Source organism: Macaca nemestrina, chromosome 2, assembly GCF_043159975.1.
Source record: "Macaca nemestrina isolate mMacNem1 chromosome 2, mMacNem.hap1, whole genome shotgun sequence".
NCBI lineage: Eukaryota > Metazoa > Chordata > Mammalia > Primates > Cercopithecidae > Macaca > Macaca nemestrina.
Genome location: NC_092126.1, coordinates 118,368,035 through 118,389,365, shown reverse-complemented (window position 1 = coordinate 118,389,365; position 21,331 = coordinate 118,368,035). Strand labels below are relative to the sequence as shown.

Here is a 21,331-nt window from a genome sequence, read left to right as displayed (position 1 = left end):
CGAGAAGCTGAAAGAGGCCAGGAGAAATTCTCCCCTAGAACTTTCGGAGGAAGCATGGCCCTGCCGATATCTTGATTTCAGATTTCCAGCTTCTAGAATTGTGAGAGGAGAAATTTCTATTTTTTAAGCCACCCAGTTTGTGGCACTTCGTTCCCAACAGCCCTAGGAAACTAATAAAAGGCTGGTAACTATAAATGAGAGTGGTCAGTGCACCACAATCAAGGATGGTCTCTGGGGCTTTTTCTCCTCTGGTCCTCTAATACTTAAACTTTGGAAAGGTGTTGCGAACTCTAAAATGACGCCAGCCTGGGTTCCTCTCATCTGTTTTTGATTTGGTGATTCTAACAGCAAGATCAAACAATAAGGAAAAATGACATACATCCTATGCTTAAAAATCAAAAGTCACCAGAGCTGGAGTCAGAGGGGGTCTGAGAAAACCACCCTCCTAGCATCAAGCAGGAAGCTCAGCCACTGTACTCACGGTTTCGTTCTGCTTACTAAACACAGGCATGGCTACAGTGGTCATCAGGACGGGGCCCTGATCATCAGTCAGCTGGATGGAAGAGAAAAGCCAGTTACCAGGGAATGGTTTGGAAACCACAGTTCTGGAGGCCGCCCCCTTGACAATCATGTCCTTTCCAGACCAGGGGCTGCTGAGATGGACCAGTGCCCACCCAAGCCTTCAATGGAGCAGGGAGCACAATGTATCTCCTGGATTTGCAGAGGGCAGTCCCAGCCCCCTGCTGGGGAAACAAATCAGCTGTCGTTAGTCACTCCAGCAGATCTGTTCTTTGCTTTCAGCCACTTTGGTTCAAATAGAGCCTTGCTTGGATTTTCCTGATTCTTCTTATTTTATTGGCACAGGTTTATTTTACTATTTTACCTCCCAGACATTTATGTTTCATAAGAGTGCTTCTCCTTAATCTAAATATTGAGGATCAGAAAGCATGTGCATAAAGGGTCTGGTGAGTTGCCCCTGCTAAAAACAACAGAATCTGGAAGCATTTATTTCCCCCAAGGCAGCCAGTCAAGGTCCTTTTACCTCTCTGGGTCTCTGAATGCCAGTCCCAGATGGAAAACAAATAAAACAAAAACAAAATTAAATAATAACTTTATCATCTGACTTCTAAAAACATGATGAAGAAGGTCATCATTTCTCTTATAAGAATGGCCCTTGAGGACAGGCGTGGTGGCTCATGCCTGTAATCCCAGCACTTTGGGAGGCCGAGGCAGGCGGATCATGAGGTCAGGATATGGAGACCATCCTGGCTAACACGGTGAAACCCCATCTCTACTAAAAATACAAAAAATTAGCCGGGTGTGGTGGCGGGCGCCTATAGTCCCAGCTACTCTGGAGGCTGAGGCAGGAGAATGGCGTGAACCTGGGAGGCAGAGCTTACGGTGAGCCGAGATAGCGCCACTGCACTCTAGCCTGGGCAACAGAGCAAGACTCCATCTCAAAAAAAAATAAAAATAATAAATATAAATAAATAAATAAATAAAAAGAGTGGCCCTTGAAATACAGCATGTGATCCGTGTCTTTAAACCTCTGAATTGGATTACAGACACATGGAGACACACCATTGCACCTGCTTTTCACACAGTGTTGGGAGACAGGCAGGAACCCCTACTCTGTCCCAAACAAATAGGGAAACAGAGTCTTGGAACATGGTAGACTTTGGCCCAAGACAAATCTGGTTCTGAATCTCAGCTCTGAATCTTTCCTAACGGCACTAGTGAAGTCTCCACGTGCTCATATGAAATAATGCCCACTATTCCCCAGCACTGTTGCCATGAAGACAAAATAGAAAACTGCCCAGCATGGTACCTGGCATATGGAAGTGCTCAAAGGATGCCAGCTTCTTTTCCCTGCCTTCAAGGTCACACAGCTAGTAAGTAGCAGAGTCCAAAACGAGATTAAGGCTGGAGGCACTGCTGACAGGCACCAAAATTGACCAGGCAAGTTCTTATGGCTTCACAGGCTGTTCAAGCCCCCAAGTGACGCAATCTGTGAACCAGAATCCACTATCTTCAACCTAGTGTGTTTTCTGATGTTTGGACACTTCTCTTCCATAGCTTTAGTTCCACAGAATAATCAGGTGTCGCTCCCTCAATCTCCTTGGGAAGAGGCATTATAAAGAGAAGATCCTAAAATCTAAGCATCTGAAGCCCCCATTGACTGGCTGATCACTTGAGTAAAGGTCATTAAACTTAGTCTTTCTTTTGCCTTGTTCTTCTAATAGATTATTAGAGCTGTGGGATGTCACTACTTACAATGCAGTACCCAGGACGGCAGCACCTGTAGCACCTAAATGCTTGTTAGAAATAGTCTCAGGCCCCATACCAAACACTCTGAATGTGAATAATTATTTTAATGATTCGTATGTATATTAAAATGCAAGAAGCATTGGTATAGGGCAATCCTTTCCACTTCATTTCCATCAATAATCATGACAGCTAAGAGAAGCTGGCAGGTGTTGGAAAAAATATCCCAACAGGGGTGGAGGGGGCCATGTTTTTATTAGTTTTACATTGATATCAAGATAGGCCTATATTCCTCCATGACAAGTAAAATGAAGCAAGACTCTCCTGGTCTATCTAGGACTGGGAACTCATGGTGACATGGTTAATTTTATGTGTCAGCTTGGCGAGGCCATCGTGCTCAGTGGTTTGAGCAACTATCAGTCTAGATGTTGCTAGGAAGGTGTTTTTTTTTAGATGTGACTAACATTTTAATCAGTAGACTTTGAGTAAAGAAGATTATCCTCCATAATGTGGGTGGGTCTCATCCAATCCATTGATGGCCTTAAAATAAAAGACAAGGCCCCCCTCAAAAGAAGGAATTCTCCCTGTAGACTGCCTTCAAACTCAAGAGTGCAACATAAACTCTTGTTGGAATTTCCAGCATGCCAGCCTGCCTGCCTTACAGATTTCAGACTTGCCAGCCCCACAATTGTGTAACCCAATTCCTTAAACTAAATTCTTCCCCACCTTATCTGTATAGCCTATCTCTAGCTCTATAGGATATCTCTAGAGAATCATGACTAATAATATACATGCTAATCATGTAAGTGATTATTTTGGGCATCCTAATTTGGGTGTAAGAATATGTAAACAAAATTTAATTCATCAATATAACAACAAAAAATATTAACTATGAGGTGATGCTGACTGTTAGTGTTGCCATGAACCAAGTCAACCAATATATACAGTCTATAACAGTTTTGGGGAACATGGTTCTAACATCTTGCTTAAAATACTCAAAGCATACTATGGCCACCATTGGAAACCTGCAAGGACATTTTCAAAGGCAGAACCAGCCCATGGTAAATAGTTCTCTTAGAATTAGAAGTCTTCCCATATTCTGACTCCTTGATTAATTGTTAATGCTATAAAGAAAACTGATTTGAGCTGATCCATAACCCTGGACAACTTCCACTTTGCAACTCAAATCAAATTTCAAGCAGTGCCAACATGTATCATGGATGAAATCAAAACATATCACTGACAATAATGAGAAATGAAGCCTTTTTCCTCCAACCAGTAAAAATCAGTTATAAATCACTAGTAATTGTCCTGGCACAAAGACAAGATTATAAGAAACTAACTTCAAAATATTAATCCAGAATGTAGTATCAACTTCACTCAGGAGCTAATTCCAAATGTAATTACTGCATCATTACTTTAAATAAGAAACCCATAATATTGCATTTGTACTGAAACCATTCATTTGTAACCAGCCCCAGGTAAACAAAGGAAATGCAGTGAGTTCAGTCTGGCAACAGTTCACATATGGGCCAATGATCTCATGGACCTCTCCTAGGGGTAGTTCTGGCCCCAATTTGAATTGGCTTGGCCAGAACCCTCACCCGTAGGCTTTCCTATATATACCAGTTCATCATCACGGCAACAAGGGCTGGCAGGAACACGGAAATACCATTTGCAAAAAATTAAGACTCTCTTCTGCACCCACCAGCTCCATCATTCCCAGTCCCCACAGGTCTGGACTCTGTGAATCTTAAACATTTCCTGGAGAAACACATCAATTTGCAAGTTCATTTATACTGTAAGCACTTTATGATTGAAAGGCATTCTATACTCTTGTCATAGGAAATAGCAGTCAATGGCAAGTTTTTTTTTCTTTTTCCCAGACCACCAAGCAGAAGTTATGCAGCCAACCAGGGCCAGAAACCCTCTGTCTCCCAACACACTAGGGGGTCCCTGCTTTTCTGTGGCCCCCCAACCTGTAGCTGCTACTGAGGCAAGAGCACTGCTTATGATTCATACATCTGGCTTCCAAGAAAAACACAGATGTAGAGTCAACATTCATTTTCCAAGGGATAGGAGCAGGAGATGGGGGTCACCATGGTCCATCTGGGCAAAATCCCATTAACTCAAGTCCAAACGGGAATCTCAAAATGAACTGCTGTGCACTTACACTTGCCCAGGCTTTGAGCAGGCCTCCGAAATCTGTGGCTGTGGTGCTCTGTTGTATAATAAGTGTATATTATTCCATATCCTTCATTTCCCATGCTACATAATGGGGACCGTTCGGGTATCAAAGGAAATGATGAATAATAATACTGAACATCTGGTTTATAAAACCCAAACTTGCTCAACAGATTGACTGCTTCCTGTCAGCTTCCCAAGTTAATCATGCATGTAGGCTCATATGAATATGCATTCGAACTCATGTGCAAGGTCCACGCGGTCATGCCAGGCCTACTCCTTAATGCTTGATTAGTTTCCCACTGATGGCATCAGTTGGCAACATGGCCAGCCCTAGAACATGACCCCAGAGAGCATAACAACACAAGACTTGTGAATCCATCCATTTTGCTGCTGGCCTAGTCACTTACTCATTGATTTCCTTAATAAACACTCCTTGAGCATCAGCTGTGTGCCAGGTTCCATGCCATGTGCTGGAAAGACAACTAGAAATAAGGCATGAATCTTATCCCCAAGGAGCCTAGAGTCCGCCAGGGGAGAAAGAAAAGCTAACATGGCAGAGGAAGAACTGGCTGGGGATGGCATGCTCATTCTCATTCGGCAAGCAGAGAGGCTCTCTTTTCCAGGTCTAGCATGGATTAAAGCGAAAATGCCTGGTGTTTATCAATATCTGTCAGGGTTTATATGACAGATGCAGAATGCTTCCTGAAAGCCAGTCTAACAAAAGCAGGAGAAAGTAGTCTGCCGCAGAGCGATTTCATTCCATTGCTGTATACTTAAGGATATTGGTAAATGGAACAATGCAGGGGTAGACATCTTGTAAACTGCCTGGCCCCTTTCTTTTCCTTCTTCTGTAGGTGTCACCTGCTTCCTTTAGGAAAGTCGTCTTCATCCCCTTCAACCACAGGGTTTCTTAGCAGTCAAGCTCTCCCATCCTGAGTGTGGGGATGGACAGCCAACCCAAGCTGTGTTAACCAGAGCACTTCATGCACACAAGTGTGCACACACGCACTCTGCCTGAGCTGCACTGGTAAGTTTATTAATTAGGCATGCAGTTCAGGCTAGGCTACCTGAGATTTTTTTCTTTTTCCGACCTGCAGCAAATGGGAAAGACTCCCTACTCTCCCTTGTGAATGGCTATAAGAACGTCAGCTTGGCAGCCATGCCCCCTTGCCACACAGAGAGGCAATGAGACTGAAAAAACAAACCCACAGAGAGGAGGAGAGATGAATGTGTGTGTGTGTGTGTGTGTGTGTGCGTGCGCGCGCACGCGCGTGCACATGCTCTGTGTATGTTGGAGAAGAGAGAGAGAAAGAGGGAGGGAGGAAAAAAAAGAGGGAAAGGGCGGGAGGGTGCCAATCCCTGAATGCCTTCATTCCCAACATCAATTCCACCAATGCCCTTTTCCATTATTGCGTTGCTTGAGCCAGTAAGTTTTTTCTTTTAGCTCCAATGAGCATGAAATGGATTTGTGACTCTTAGAAGTGCCAATCTGGGCCATAAATGACCTAGGCAGCTCTAGACACCCACTGAGGTGGTCCCAAGTGCCATGTACAATCCACACAACGGAGAAATTTCTAAGGCCAAAAAGGTCAAAGGGAAAAGGGTACCAACATTCCCAAGATGGGTGGTTGCGTGTCTTTCCCACAGGGGAAGAAATTTAGGTACCTGCAAAGTACCCGAATACTGATGGTAATGACCACTATTTATGATGGTACAAAAGACTACTGTCACTAGAATTTTATGTCAAGCCTTCACAATGAGTAGAAGTTTGGCTGCTTCCCCAGTGGATCCCCATGGTGGGTAGCAGTTGTGGCTATGTGCTTGCTGCCTGGGCAGCCTCCACCTTTGAAGGACAGCTGTTTGGGTTGCCTTCTTCATATCTCTATTCAGAGAAAGCTTGCCAGGGCTGGTTGCAGAAGCCTCTATTTCTCCTGCAGCTGGAAGCCTCTGGGGGTGAATGCCAAGCTGCAGAGAAAGGAGGCAAGCTGGACCTGGAAGGCATCTGAGCAAGCCAAGGACAGCACTCTTGGCAGCCCATTTGAGGACTGCCAGGTGGTTTTCAGTGGAGCCTCCTGCCAGATCTGCTCAGCCCTGGAGGCTTGGGCTTAAAGGGAAGGTTGTGCACAAATGGTGAACTCGGCTCAGATACAGGACTGGCTCCAAGTCAAGAACAAAAGCTAATCCACTAACTCTCATCAAATATCATATTTCTTCTATATTTTGCTCCTCTTACATTAGTGTTTTGCTTTATTAACATTGATCAACATATTGATTATGTTAGTAAATAATATAAATGTATAATACTATAATACATAAATATTTTCTATGTGTGTGTATAACTTGTGAGTACGCAGCTGTGTTTCTGCCGTCTTCCTTTCAGCACCTGTGAGGAACCTCAACCTGCACTCTATGAAAAGACACTGCTACCATCTAGTGGCCGTCAGGGTAAATTGCAGGCATGAGGTCCTGGATGACAAAAAGCCGTTTCCAGAGTATGGACCTTACCAACAAAAACCTATCTTAGGGGCCAGGCGCGGTAACTCACGCCTGTAATCCCAGCACTTTGGGAGACCAAGGCGGGCGGATCACCTGAGGCTGGCAGTTTGAGACCAACTTGGCCAATGTGGGGAAAATCCGTCTCCACTAAAAATACAAAAATTAGCTGGGCATGGTGGTGGGGCACTCCTGTAATTCCAGCTACTCTGGGAGGCTGAGGCAGAACTGCTTCAGCCCAGGAGGTGACCGTTGCAGCAAGCCGAGATCGCGCCATTGTGCAACGCCCGGACAACAGAGTGAGACTCCATCTCAGAAACTAAAAAAAAGGTATTTAAATGCCAGCTGATGCCATTTAGTTACCTACCCAACTGAGGCAAAGGCTGGCTGGTATCCATAATTAGGTCTGACAACATTTGCCTTGACAGAAAAGTAGTAGTTCTAAGAGGTGAAGAAACACAGCTGTGCACATCTATAAATCAGATGAGACATTATGAAAAGAGAACCACTGATTCCTTAAGATACCCAGAATCTGGGCTGGGCGCAGTGGCTCATGCCTGTAATCCCAGCACTTTGGGAGGCCGAGGCAGGTGGATCATGAGGTCAGGAGTTCAAGATCAGCCTGGCCAAGACAGTGAAACCCCGTCTCTACTAAGAATACAAAAAATTAGACAGGCATGGTGGTGGGCGCCTGTAATCCCAGCTACTCGGGATTCTGAGGCAGAGAATTGCTTGAACCCGGGAGGCAGAGGTTGCAGTGAGCCAATATCACACCACTGCACTCCAACCTGGGCGACAGAGCGAAACTCTGTCTCAAAAAAAAAAAAAAAAAAAAAGAAGAAGAAGAAGAAAAGATATGCAGAATCTGAGAATGTGACAGGCAAGCACAGCAAAGGAGAGGTTCTTTCACACCCACTTTCTCAAACGCAGCTTGAACAAAAGGGACACCAACTCCTTGGCACCTTTGCCTCTCCCCATGAGCTTAAGTTTATCAATGACTTGGGAATTCTTAAGGGCCATTTTCTGGGTAGCACATAATAGGGTTAATGGGGTGAAGGTGGGAAGAAATGTCACCTATGTCCTGCAGTTTGCACACTCCATGGCAAGGAGAGAGGAAGACAACAGAAAGCCATCAGAACAACTCTCTGTATGATTAGTTTGTGAGGGCACCAGGGCGAAGAGCAGGGAAACGTACATCGGGAAAAGGGAATGTAAGCAGACTATGTGGCAATTTAGATACCTTCCCCAAACAAAACCTCTGCACCCTTCCCTCCTCCACCAGCCAAAAAAAGTCTTCTGTACCTAACCTTTCAATGGTCACCTACCTCCACCACCCCCAAATCTCCCACCCCTTTCCATCATCACAACATCTCTTATCCTCAACACTGGGCAGACATGTCAGGGAAAGAATCTAGTAAGATTGTACTGGGCATGTTCAGGAGGATGTTTTCTCTGGAGACACACCCCCAGTAGAGATACAGACACCCGTTGGAGGAATAACACAGGTGAAAATCCACTGAAATGTGGGGCAAGGAAATCCTATTGCATCTCATGCCTGGAAAGGGACCACAGTATTGATACTGCCTACTTGGCTAATGTTAACATCATCTGACTCTGGCTGTGGATTTTACTCTCATATTCTTTAGATTTCCACTACTGTTAGTGATAATCTTGAGGTTTGCTGATTGTGAGAGATTTAATTGAGAGACTTTACAATAAGAATAAGAAACAAGAATAAGAAGTTAGTGGCCGGGCGCGGTGGCTCAAGCCTGTAATCCCAGCACTTTGGGAGGCCAAGACGGGCGGATCACGAGGTCAGGAGATGGAGACCATCCTGGCTAACACGGTGAAACCCCGTCTCTACTAAAAAATACAAAAAACTAGCCGGGCGAGGTGGCGGGCGCCTGTAGTCCCAGCTACTCGGGAGGCTGAGGCAGGAGAATGGTCTAAACCCGGGAGACGGAGCTTGCAGTGAGCTGAGATCCGGCCACTGCACCCCAGCCTGGGCGACAGAGCAAGACTCTGTCTCAAAAAAAAAAAAAAAAAAAGAAGTTAGTAAACCTTTCAAGTAACATGTCCTCTTGCTTTTCACTTGATTGTCTTGGTAAAATGTGTCACTAAATCCTTGAGAATGCTACATAAAAGATATTTTACTTTTAGCCAAAACATTTTCCCTCTTCTTACTGAATCGTTATTACTTGCATTTGAGATTTGGAGATTCTGTATTCTTCTATGAGATTTCACTGCATTTTAACTTGTTTAAATACAAAAGTAAACAGATTTCCTTCTTTGAACTTTAACTGCATCTTGTATGAGCTAAATTGTTGAATTTGTTTGTTCTCTTTCTCTTCTTAACAAACTGAAGACAACTTTGTGAATATAATGCTGGACAATCTTGGAACATCTACATGAGAATCTAAAAACAGTCCTCTTCTCATAAAATCGTTATTATTCAGGAACATTTTGATATTCTGTCCTTTTGTTCCAGTGATTCTAGGATATGTCATTAAGCAAGGAATATGTTTTATGAGTAAACATCTAGATAGAGGGAGGATACTGCCTTTGACCAGGAACATATATAAATAAAGCCATAGTCATGAGAATATCACTGATTAACATATCTGAAAGCTGTCTTGGAAACTGCTTTGTTGGTTTATTTGGGTATAACCTGCTTATTTCAAGAATGCCCAGGACAAATGACAATGAAAATTATCATGAGGCATTGGATTTTGGTCAATATTTATGATGAGTCATGACACATAATTGACCCCCCATAGTGGCCAAATGTTCATATTTTCACAAACGTGGTTTAGACACCTCCAAATAGATGCCTGAAAACACAGGCAACTGTCAGAGCTTTGGGGCCCTAGGACAAAACCTTCTCCTTGTTTAAAGACCCCCTGAAATGCTGCTTCCTCCATAAAACCTTCCCTAACTAAGTGGAAATGAGAACCAGATGTTCTCAAACTTCACTACAAAGATAATCATATTTATTCTACAACCAAAGATACCATCTAGGACCAAAATTTGTGCAAACTATTAATGAAGCAAAGTCACTGAACACTGTGGCTGGAAGAAGTACTGGGAATTGTGTAGAGCCTGTGAACTCCAAGGGCAGAAGCTGGGAAAGATTCCTCTTTTCATCCACAGCATTTAGCACAGAGCGTGGTACACAAGACATGCTCAGCAAATGGTCCTTACATGAATTTATTCCAACACTATGCTTTAATTTATTTCATAAATGAGGCCCAGGGAGGAAAGAAGGCACAGAAAATTAGTATCGGAATTCAGGCAAGACTCTGGGGTTAGTGCTCCCTCTTTCACATCGTACAGCCTCTCCTTGCTCATGGCTCCTTCACTGAATATCTTCGTGTATTCTGCCTATATCAATGTGGTTGGACTGAGACTGTAAGGAAGTGCCGAGAAGCTGGAGCACAATGTCCAGCTGATGTTACACCGATAAAGGAAAAGGACTTAAAAAAAAAACACAGCTTAGTTGAACACTGCAATATGCTTAGCAGCACGGAGAAGACAAAAAGTAACAAGCAAACAGAAGCAAACAGACCTGCATTAACATGCTGGAGAAGGTTACTCAAACTTGCTGAGTCATTTTTATTGATCTATCCTTCCATCCTTCCTTCTGTCTATCCATCCACACGCCTACCTTTCCATATCCATTGCCAAATATCATTTGTCACTTGTTACCAAACATTGCTGTGAATGTTCTGCATCTTCTAGCCTTAAATTGAACCCTGACAAAGACCTTCCAAGTGCCTATGCACATTTTACAAGTGAAGGAGTTAAAAAGGCAAAGTACCTTGCTCCAGGTACAGAAAACAGAATAGAGATCTGAGTCTTGGTCTACCTGATGCCAGAGCCCATGTAGTAACCACTCCACCCTCAGTCTCCTGTTTCGGGGTGCAAAGACAAATGCCATGTTTGGTCCTCAGGAGATTAAAGTGTAGTAAAGGAGGCTGCAATCAAGCAAATCGTCCTTTAAATAGGAAAAGTCCTTAGAGTTCTTAGAAGCATTAAGTGCATTATAGACATAAAGTGCCTAGCACCGTGCCTGGGACATCTGACAAGTGCAATTAATCCCATAAAGACCATTCCAGACTAGGCCAGAGAAACTCTTATGCTTCTTCGAAATCCAAAGATTTGAACTTCATCTGTCTCCTGAACTGCATAAACAAAATAGGAAGACATGTTTCCTTTATCCCATGATCGAAATATCTTGGTTTTAACAGTTAAATAATATGAAAGCAGTTGGTGGGGGTGGGGGGTGGTTAATTATAATATTATGATCATAAATATTAAAGGAGATTAGGAAGGATGCACATTGGGAAGGAAGTTGTTATAGAGGAAGGGAGTCTAGGAAGGAGGGACAGATGCTTCAGAAGTACCCAGCCTGTAAATCATCTAATGTGTTCCAGGCCTGGGCAAATATGGATGGGTCCCATCCAAGCACACAGGGCTCATGATTCAGCAAGTGGTTCAATTTCGTGAGTCATTTCTGGAAAAAGAAAATCCATACCATGGCATTAGTCTTTGCTTGACATTTTCTACCTCATGAAACTTGGTTGGGTTTTCCAAAATCCTTCTAGTTAATTTGAAGGGATAAACATCTAACTTTTTGTTTTTTAACTTCTTGGTAGCACTGATGTACAGGATTGCACAACTGCTCCAGTTTACCCCAGAGGGTCATTTCAGTTGAATCCTTTGGCATGAGATGTCTGGCAGTGTGTCCGGAGCCATTCCTTCAGTTCTCATGGAAGTGGGCTACATTTGGGTTTGTAATGGATATATATCCATTAATTGGGGATGTGACCAGTGAATAACATGACTGGAAAAAGCATCAGGCAGTCGAACATGACCAGACCATTAAATATGTGGCTCAATTTACTAAGAAAAACTGAAAGGCAGTTTCTTCATTAAAATAATTAATTTTTTTAGTTTTAATGTGCACAAACAATACAGGTAGACAAATTGTCAGAAAATTAGATTTGTCAAAAAAATTTTGCCAAAAAGTAAAGAAAAGCTATGCATACGCATGCATGGTATGCGTGTTTTCTCTTGAGTAACTCATCGTATTAATCTAGTATATCTTCCACACAGGAAATCCCTTCCTATGAGAACTAATAAAGTCAGATTAAAATCACTGATGATGATTTGACATTGATTTGATACAGATTTCATTTATTATATTTTACACAGATTTGGTTTTCAAATTAGTAACTAAATTGTATTGAATCTGATTTACCTCAGTGTTAAAATGGTGTTCCTGTGTCATCTTTCTCTAATGCAATCAGAAAATAAAATATGTTTATTTCCTGGGTTGCTTAATTCTTTATCTCATTAAGATACTGGCAGCTGTCCTTTAACTTGTTCTTTAGCTGGCCTCTTCCAATGCCTTGGCCGTAAAGTGTAGATTCATGCATTGTTGATTTCAGGAAACACCCCGTGTGTCAAGTGATGGATACAGGTGTTCTAAATCTACCAAGAAATATGGAAGAGACCCCAAAATGAAAATCCAACTCATTGAGTTCAAGATCAACTTTGTGTCAATAAAAATGACCTACAGAATTGTATCTAGAAGCAAGGAAACAGAACACTGAGTGTCCTGTGATGTCCTCTTCAAGACCACCCAGGCTAAATATTGGTGATGTTGACATTAATATCATGGTATTCCAATTCAAAGGGCTTTATGAAATAACTTTCCTCAATCCTCTGCCTTCCCTTCTATGTAGAAGGAAGAAGGGTATTTTTATATCTTTGGGGATGTAAGAACAACTGAGATGAAAACAACTTTTAATATTTTATTGTTTTTATTCAGATGTTTCCTTAATATTCAAAAGAAAAGGCAGTTTCATTGTAGCAATGTTGTGAGTACAGTTTGTATTGTTTTAGCACCTTAAGAGAGTCATACTTTATAACTGTGCTTGATTTAAATAAATAGAAAACACTCACATATTTAAATAAATGATAATTTTTGAAAGAAGACACTGGATTTCTAAGACACTAAAAATTAAGTCTGAAACTAGAAAGCATTGAGATGTAAGGAACTGTAAAATCAATTTTTGGTTTTCAACCTAACACCAAGTTATTTTTGCCTATTTTTTAAAGAAACCATTTTGGCTTTTACTTTATCAAATGTGTCTGTATTAAACAAGGTGTAATGCTGCTAGCATTATTAATAATATTACTGTCCCTGCCATGGCCAACACTACCTCTCATTGAGCACGGGGTGTGGATGGATGGGCCCCGAGCAGGTGCTGTTCCTGTACTTTCAGGAAAATCCCGTAAGGGACGTGTCTGTACCCCAGTAAAACAAGAAAAACCAAGGCTCAGGACGATGGTACCCTGGTCCAAGGTTACCAATGAGAACTGGCAGGTGGGGCCTCCATTCCATGTCCAGCTGACTCAAGTTAGTCTTAAGAGCAATGGGCTCCTTTGCCTCACCTGTAGGAGTGGAATGCATCCCTTCTGCAATGATGAGTGCAATACCAGAGGTCACACAACTTGGTACAACAGTCCCCAAATAGCAAATTGGGCAGATGTCATTTTCACCCTGCTTCATTTTTTCCATTTTTAAACCAAGGTAGCCCTTCCCCCAACCAGAGGTGTGAGGAGGATAGGCAACACCTACCAATTGAGGCTCAGGTAGGGTGGGTGACCTCCATGGTTTAACCACACACCTGCCATTTTTTGTGGATTTTCCATGCTCAGATCAATGTCGCTCTAAGCATCTGACATGGACTGAGCCTTTGATTAAAGATTGGTAGAAAGATTGGTAGATCACCTTTGGTAGAAAATAAGGATTATTGATAAACAAAGGTACTTTTAGACTTGTCCCACGTAAGACAACCTACTGTTTATAAACCTTTGTCCTTCTGATTATAGCTGTGTGTACCAAGAATCAATGCATGTTATGTATGTGTATTTTTACAACAGAGTTTGGGTTTCCCACTTTTTCATTTGTTTATTTCTTGGGAGAGCTGGGCTTAGCAGACAATTGTTAGGTTAACTCTTGGTAGTCTATTTCATTTAGTGTATTTATGAGTAATACAATTAGTTCATGACTACAAATATAATCATTTACTTATAAAAATAATATATGCTCATCATACAGAATTTGAAATATGCAAAAATGTATTAAGAAAACAAAATAAATATTTGTTATCCTAACACTAGGAAATAGCCACTATTAAACATGGCTATGCATTTCTTTCCAATAGAGTTTTGTACATCTGTTTGTACACACACACGCACACACACAACAGGAGCATAATGTACATAAAATTTTACACTCTGATTTTAAAATAATGTATTTTCTCACATTATTAAATATCCTTTTGAACTATGATTTTGTTTATGGCTTCTTAATATTCTATCTTTTGGGAAGTTCAGTGACTTTTTCAACCACTTTCTCATTTCAGGTATTTTAGCTCTTCTTTTCCTCATTACAAATAAAATTGCAAGTCACTGACCAATTTAGGCTAGATTCTGCAAAAGAAGGTTATTGAGTCAAAGGCTGAAAGTGTGCAAGTTATTGATATGTAGTGGTAATGTTTTATTGAAGGCTTTTATCAATTTTCATGCATAAAAGTGTAAAAGCTAAAAAAACTTTTAAAAAAGTTAATAATAAAATGGAATCTTTTGTTTTTACTTTGTTTTTTTCCCTGAATAATCAGGAAAAATAGTATATAAAGCATAAAAATAGTACATAAACACTACAAATGTTCAAATAAATTTGAAAATGGAGTAAACCCTGATTTTTCCCTTCACACACAAGTAGACACACACTATGAGGTTGTTTGACATGAACAGATTATTTCTTTTCAATAAGAAATGCAAATAGCAGGCCAGGCACGGTGGCTGATACCTGAAATCCCAGCACTTTGGGAGGCTGAGGCGGGTGGATCACCTGAGGTTAGGAGATCAGCCTGGCCAACATGATGAAACTCTGTCTCTACTAAAAATATAAAAATTAGCTGGGCATGGTGACAGGTGCCTATAATCCCAGCTACTCGGGAGGCTGAGGCAAGAGAATCACTTGAACCTGGGAGGCAGAGGTTGCAGCGAGCCGAGATCGCGCAATTGCACTCCAGTGCGGGCAATAAGATCAAATCTCTGTCTCAAAAAAAAAAAAAAAAAGAAAGAAAGAAGAAAGAAAGAAATGCAAATAGCATCTTGCTTCCAAACGGAGCTCCATGGCCCCCCAGGAACCCACACGTAGCTTCGTAGCTTCGGCTGGAGTGCCTATGTGCTGCCCTGCTGGCTATCCTGCCATTAGGAAGCCAAGTGTTTTGAATCTGAGGGTCTTGCATTCATTAATTTATGGTCTCAAGTGCTAAGTTGGACAGGGCCATGGAAAAGGGGTCAGCCAAGACTCACATGGGTACACTTGCAAAGTTCACCTCCTTCCTCAGCAGCAGAGCAGCCTGTCTGGGTTGCCACAGACACACTCATACAGAACCACGGCAGAAAACAAAATACTCAGTTATATAACCATTGTTAGTGTTGAGCAACATGCCATCACTCAGATTTCCACAGAGCCTCTCACACTGGCCATGGGAAAAGCTGAAGTGACTAGACTTGCTCTCTGGTTTCTAGCGCCGTGGCTTTATTCACAAAATAGATCCAGTAATTTAAACTGTAGCCCATTGTGCTGCTATCATTTTTCAGACTGTAAGTATATCAATCTTAACAGCCCCAGCTTGGGAATGCATATAAAAAGTACCTTACATGATACTATAAAATGGTAAATGATAAGGAGAAAAACAGGGTTTTCAAAACAAGACATAATAGTTTACATGCAAAGCAAAGTACAGGTAAAAGCAAATGAATCATAAACCAGAACCAAATGTAAACATTATCAGTTCTCAGTTTTGTACTTCATTTGCATCAATTTAGATGGTTATATAACTGTAATGAAACACTAAAATCACTAGACCTGCAGTTCTACAAAAACAGCAGCTTTGCAAACTTTCAATTTTCTATTTTCAGTGACAGTTAATTCAACTGTTCAGAGTATAGAAGTCAAATGAGGCAAAGAATGATAAATGATGCCTCGCAATTGCTGAAATCTGATTACCCTGAGATAAGAGCTACGCCAAATTCTACTTGTATAAATTTGTACCTAAGGAATGAGAGAGAGAGAGAGACAGAGAAAAGAAAGAAAGAAAGAAAGAAAGAAAGAAAGAAAGAAAGAAAGAAAGAAAGAAAGAAAGAAAGAAAGAAAGAAAGAAAGAAAGAGAAAGACTCTAGAAAAATGAATGCTTCCATTTATTCCTTCAAAATATAATATAAACAAGGAAACAAAGAAAATGCAAATAGATTCAGGATGCCATTTGCACTCAGGGGGAGAAATTAATAAAACAGTTCCATCCTGAAAGAAAGACCAAAAATCGACCTCCATTTAAGAAGCTAATTTATGCACTCCTGAGTCCTCATACAAGTTAAGCAGCACAGAATATCACAGCAGGCATAGAACAACAGATCTTGAACCCTGCTGTGTTTGTTCAAGGAGGCAAGTTAAGCTATTCCTAACAGGAAACAAAACACGCCGTCGGGCTGTTAAATAGGGATCATTTTGCCATACTGCGCAGCCCTGAATGCATCAATTGCTGTTCCAAACAGGATTAGAGATGTGGTTTGCTTTAACTATGGTTTTGTGAAAAATGCTTATGCCTACTTAAAATTCTCAGGCTGATATTAACTAATATGGTGTCAGGAAAGACATAGAGCACCTAGGAAACCTTTAAGAAATGGTCTTTGGTAAATTCCGAAATTGTGTGGATGCAGCAGAAAATGAAGGGAAAGGGTACCAGGGTCTGGACATGTTCATCCACATAAAAAGGCACATTTGGAATTCCCCGAGGAGTATTTTTGACTTTAAACATTCAAGGCCCACTCTACGTTGATTAAACCTATATTGATTAAATTAATCCTGCAGCGAATAACTGATGTTTAGCTCCTATAGACAGAACCTATGTGAAGAAAAATGCAGCTAGAAAAATGGACTACTTTGTTCAATAGTATTACCATTGAACATACATTTGTAAATGGCTTTGGGTAATTCCGCTATGTTATTATCATAAAATCAGATCTCTTGGACATTTTTGTAGAAGTAAAGAAGAATTTTTAAAAGGCAGACCTTTTTACACATAGACCTCTCTTCACTGCTGAATTCAGGGACAATCAATCCACCAGAGAAACTGGTCCAATTTCTACCCAGAAGAATGAATTTGTGATGCCTTGAAAGTGCTGCATCTGTATTGCTACATTTTTTTTTAGCCAAAACTTCAGGACACTGCCTCCATATTTGGGAAAAATATTTAATATTTATCAGGTTCATCACCAGTTAGTGCCACTCCAATTTTATATCAAGGCTTGAAATTTATAGAGTCTAGGAATTATCTTGGAGATGCTTAAGAATCATAGAAAAAATAATATATATTTTTTCAAATTGTTGTTCTAAAACATTGTCATAAAGCACTAGAAGAGAAGTTTTGGAAGACCCTCAAAATATTAGAATCATGAAAACCATAACTTACAGACAACAGTCATTTAATGGCTGCTACACATAAGAGGGACATCCAAATGGGACATTTTTAGTTGCAGATCAGCCAAGAGATTAAAATAAGTATGTTTACAGAGACATAACTATTTAAAATATTTATAGAGAAAATAGTTGCAGATGATACAAAGTCAGATTCCAACAAAAACACAGCACAAATGCAGACACCATATGGTCCAATGTATGCGCTCATGACCTCATGTGAAAAGTAGGCCAAAGCTGTAGCGGCTGGGGGTGCCTCTCTTTCACCCCTGGAACAACAAACTCAGGGGTTTGGAAAGAGCTCATTAGAATCATGGCCACAGATGGGTGAAATCTATGGGTAACGTCAAAGGCATTAGGAAGAAACCTCTCAAAACAATTCTCCCTACATGTTTTTGCTTTGTTGGGGTTTCAAGACCAATCTCCATTTCTTTCTGACTACATGAAGAAGGTGCAGTCAGTTCAAGCACAGAGTTTTGTTGTTGTCGTTTTGAGGTGGAGTCTCACCCTGTCACCAGCCTGGAGTGCAATGGAGTGATCTCGGCTCACTGCAACCTCCGCCTCCCAGGTTCAAGCAATTCTCCTGCCTCAGCCTCTCGAGTAGCTGGAACTATAGGTGTGTGCCACCATGCCCAGCTAATTTTTGTATTTTTAGTAGACATGGGGTTTCACCATGTTGGCCAGGATGGTCTCGATCTCCTGACCTCGTGATCCACCTGCCTCAGCCTCCCAAAGTGCTAGGATTACAGGCGTGTGCCACTGTGCCTGGCCCAACCACAGAGTTTCTAATGAAATGGGGGTGGCACCCATACCTGTTGGGCTCTTTTGCCCTCTCCTAGTTATTCATTAGGCTTGAGTCAGAATCACAAAACACTGGGCAGAGGTCCCAGACCAACCCTCACATATGACTGTTCTCTTGATGTGCTCTGAAGCACCGGGGGTCAAGTTAAGCCAAGTGGTAAAGAGAACTCTACATTTTGAGGGTCTAGCATATGCTAGGCTCTGTGTGAGGAACAGGTAAGAGAAGTAACTTTCAAAACAAAAGTGGAAAGTTAGTTTATCATTCTTCTTAAATAAATAAAAACATGTAGGCTTAGAGAGGTTAAGTAACTCACCCATGGTAACAAGTGGATGAAGGCTAAAATGGAACCACCACATTCCTTTGCTGGTCAAGCAGCAAGACAGTAAATCTAAGGAAAGTTGACATTTGCAAGAACCTCATTCTTCTAGCAAAGGCCTCTGCAAGTGTCACTGAGGTAATACTGGGGAAGGAGTGGGAAGGAGAGTTGCGGGCAGGGATGCTAGTACATCACCAGGTGAAGACTTGCAGGCTTCGGGAGGATGCCTTCAACCTGTGGTGCACCTCTCCCTCAACTCCTCTTACCCTCCAGCCTAGATACCTGAGGTTTATTTTCAAACTCCTTCTTCAAAGAGCTGAATTTCCCAGAAACTACCCCCAAAGGATTCTGAAACCATGTCGCATAGATCTCTTCATATTCTGTAAGGTAAGTGCCTTTCTCTATTTTAACAAAAAAAAGACAATTTCTAGCCATGATAGGAAAAGAAGGCAAAGCTATTCCTTTTCACATAGGGCTACACAACAAGTCCCTTGGGATGTCTGACATCATTCAGAGACAGGGAAAAAAAATTAGAAGCCAGCTGAGGCATCTTCCTTGACTCTGGACTTTATATGACCACAATAAAATGTTCCATTTTGCAGGGCATATGATGTGAGTCAATACATGATGACAGAAGCAGCTAATGCAATGAAGTGACTGCTATTGAAGAATTACATAGCCCAGCAACACTTGTTCTTCTATATTCTGTGTTGCTTTGTTTTGAACTTCGTTTTAAAATTCTATGGCTGGCTGGGCACGGTGGCTCATGCCTGTAATCCCAGCATTTTGAGGCTGAGGCGGGCAGATCACCTGAGGTCAGGAGTTCAAGATCAGCCTGGCCAACATGGCGAAACCCTGTCTCTACTAAAAATACAAAAATAAGCCACGTGCAGTGGTGCATGTCTGTAGTCCCAGCTATTCGGGAGGCTGAGGAAGGAGAATTGCTTGAACCTGGGAGGTGGAGGTTGCAGTGAGCTGAGATCGCACCATTGCACTCCAGCCTGGGTGACACAGAGAGACTCTGTCTCAAAAAATAAAATAAAATAAAATAAAATAAAATAAAATAAAATAAAATTCTATGGCTGATGGCACCTCCAATTCATGAAGTTTTTCTATAACAGGAATACTCTGTATATACATTGGTGGAAATTTGATGAATAAATGTCAATAAGTGGAAGCTGGTCCATTTTTAGGCACAGAATTTGTGAAGTCTTTCTATCAAAAAAATTCAAATGTAGGTAATTAAGAAAGCATGTCCTATCAAAGACATTGAGCCTTCCAAACAATCTGGAATTCTGACCATTTATTTACCCTGGAAGCTGTTGTGAGCCTTGAATACTTTAACTTTTAATGAAGTGTTCAGTCCTTTTGTGATGGCATTGAAGTGTAATCAAACATTACCACAAGCCAAGTCACACACTAGCATGTCTTGCCTTGTTTAAATACCTCAAATATATTTGAGTAATTGTGTAATGATTTCTAGGCCTCTGGTTGTCCATATGGTCTGAACAGACTGTCTTTAGTAGAGCAGTTGTGCTCTCTCTCAATGAGAAGGAACCAAATCATCTTTGCTCTAAACTGGAGAGCTTAGGAGATGCTGTTTAAATTTCAGGGTGACACCCTACCTTAACTCTTGAAACACAACATCAGGCCCCCAGAACTTGCTGTGTCTTCCAGAAGTCTTGCTTATGTTTGTGAAACACACAAGAACAATGCAGCAGGCACTGAGTGACATATTTTATGACATAAATGTCCTTAGGATACGATGACATGCTACGAGGGTGACACAGCAAAGCCATCCCTGCAACCACATGGAGTCTTTCTGGACACAGAACATTCTAGATGGTGGAACTAGATCATCTCAGACAATGAAGACCAGTGAAAGGGTCTGGCCATTGGCAAGAAATCTACTCTAATGGTCTCTGGGATGATGAGGCCAGCAAAGGAGCTGCTGATTTTTACAATTAATAAAATCCAAGAAGAGTTTTCAGAGATTTGGCTTAGGAGCCCCGAATTTAAACTTGGTTACCATGCCTTACAAATTACTCACATTATTTGTGTCCCTAAAAATTATCTCAGAGAAGGCCTGGAATGCTATGTTGGAAGGAATGCACCAAACTTATTATTGACCTATTATTTGATAATTCTTAGAGAAACAGTTGGGCATGGATTCATCTCCCAATCACTGGCCACCATAGGGTCCTTTGGAGGGAGTAACTCAGCAAAGGAGCAGTGGACAACTGAGTCTGCTGGCCTCTCTGTTCCTGCTCAACTTCAGGTTTCTGAAGCTGTGGAAGAAAACCATTTCACTGGTCATTAACAGTGCCAAATGTACAACACCATGGAGGCATGCATGACTTGTGAGTTCTGGGGGTGACTGGAATGTGACAGAAGAGAATTTACCTTTTGTGCCTGAGGGAGCTGAAGGGGGAAAACAAAACAAAACAAAAAAGAAAAAAGTTGATCATTATATAAGTAATTAAGATTAATGGTAAAACTTCATTTTGTTGCCATTTGCAAATAGAGAAACCAAAATGGGGAGATGAGTGAAATAGAGGTAAAGCAAGTTATTTTTCACAACAAAACTACAGTGCTGATTATTTGAACTGCTTTCTGAATTTGTGGTATCAACAGTTAATCTACGAGCTTTCCAGCATGTGTTTTGGGAATCACCAGATCCAAAGCAGCTGATAAGTTCCTATAAAGC

General features: G+C 41.4%; 1 protein-coding gene across 5 annotated transcripts in view; it reads right to left on the bottom strand.

The window, feature by feature from the left end:
- The window catches only part of LOC105480634 (calcium voltage-gated channel auxiliary subunit alpha2delta 3), a 932,903-nt gene that overhangs the window by 231,156 nt on the left and 680,416 nt on the right, over positions 1-21,331 (bottom strand). For 4 of the 5 annotated variants that reach the window (XR_011620085.1, XM_071091908.1, XM_071091910.1 and 1 more), the window contains 2 exons: positions 21,028-21,045; positions 482-553 (listed from right to left, as the gene is read on the bottom strand). Coding sequence is in view for 4 of the 5 variants with exons in the window: in XM_071091908.1 (XP_070948009.1) it covers positions 482-553; positions 21,028-21,045 (90 nt within the window). In the remaining variant the exon portion in view is untranslated. The remainder of the gene's footprint in view (positions 1-481; positions 554-21,027; positions 21,046-21,331) is intronic. The other variant, XM_071091909.1, reaches the window with a different exon arrangement.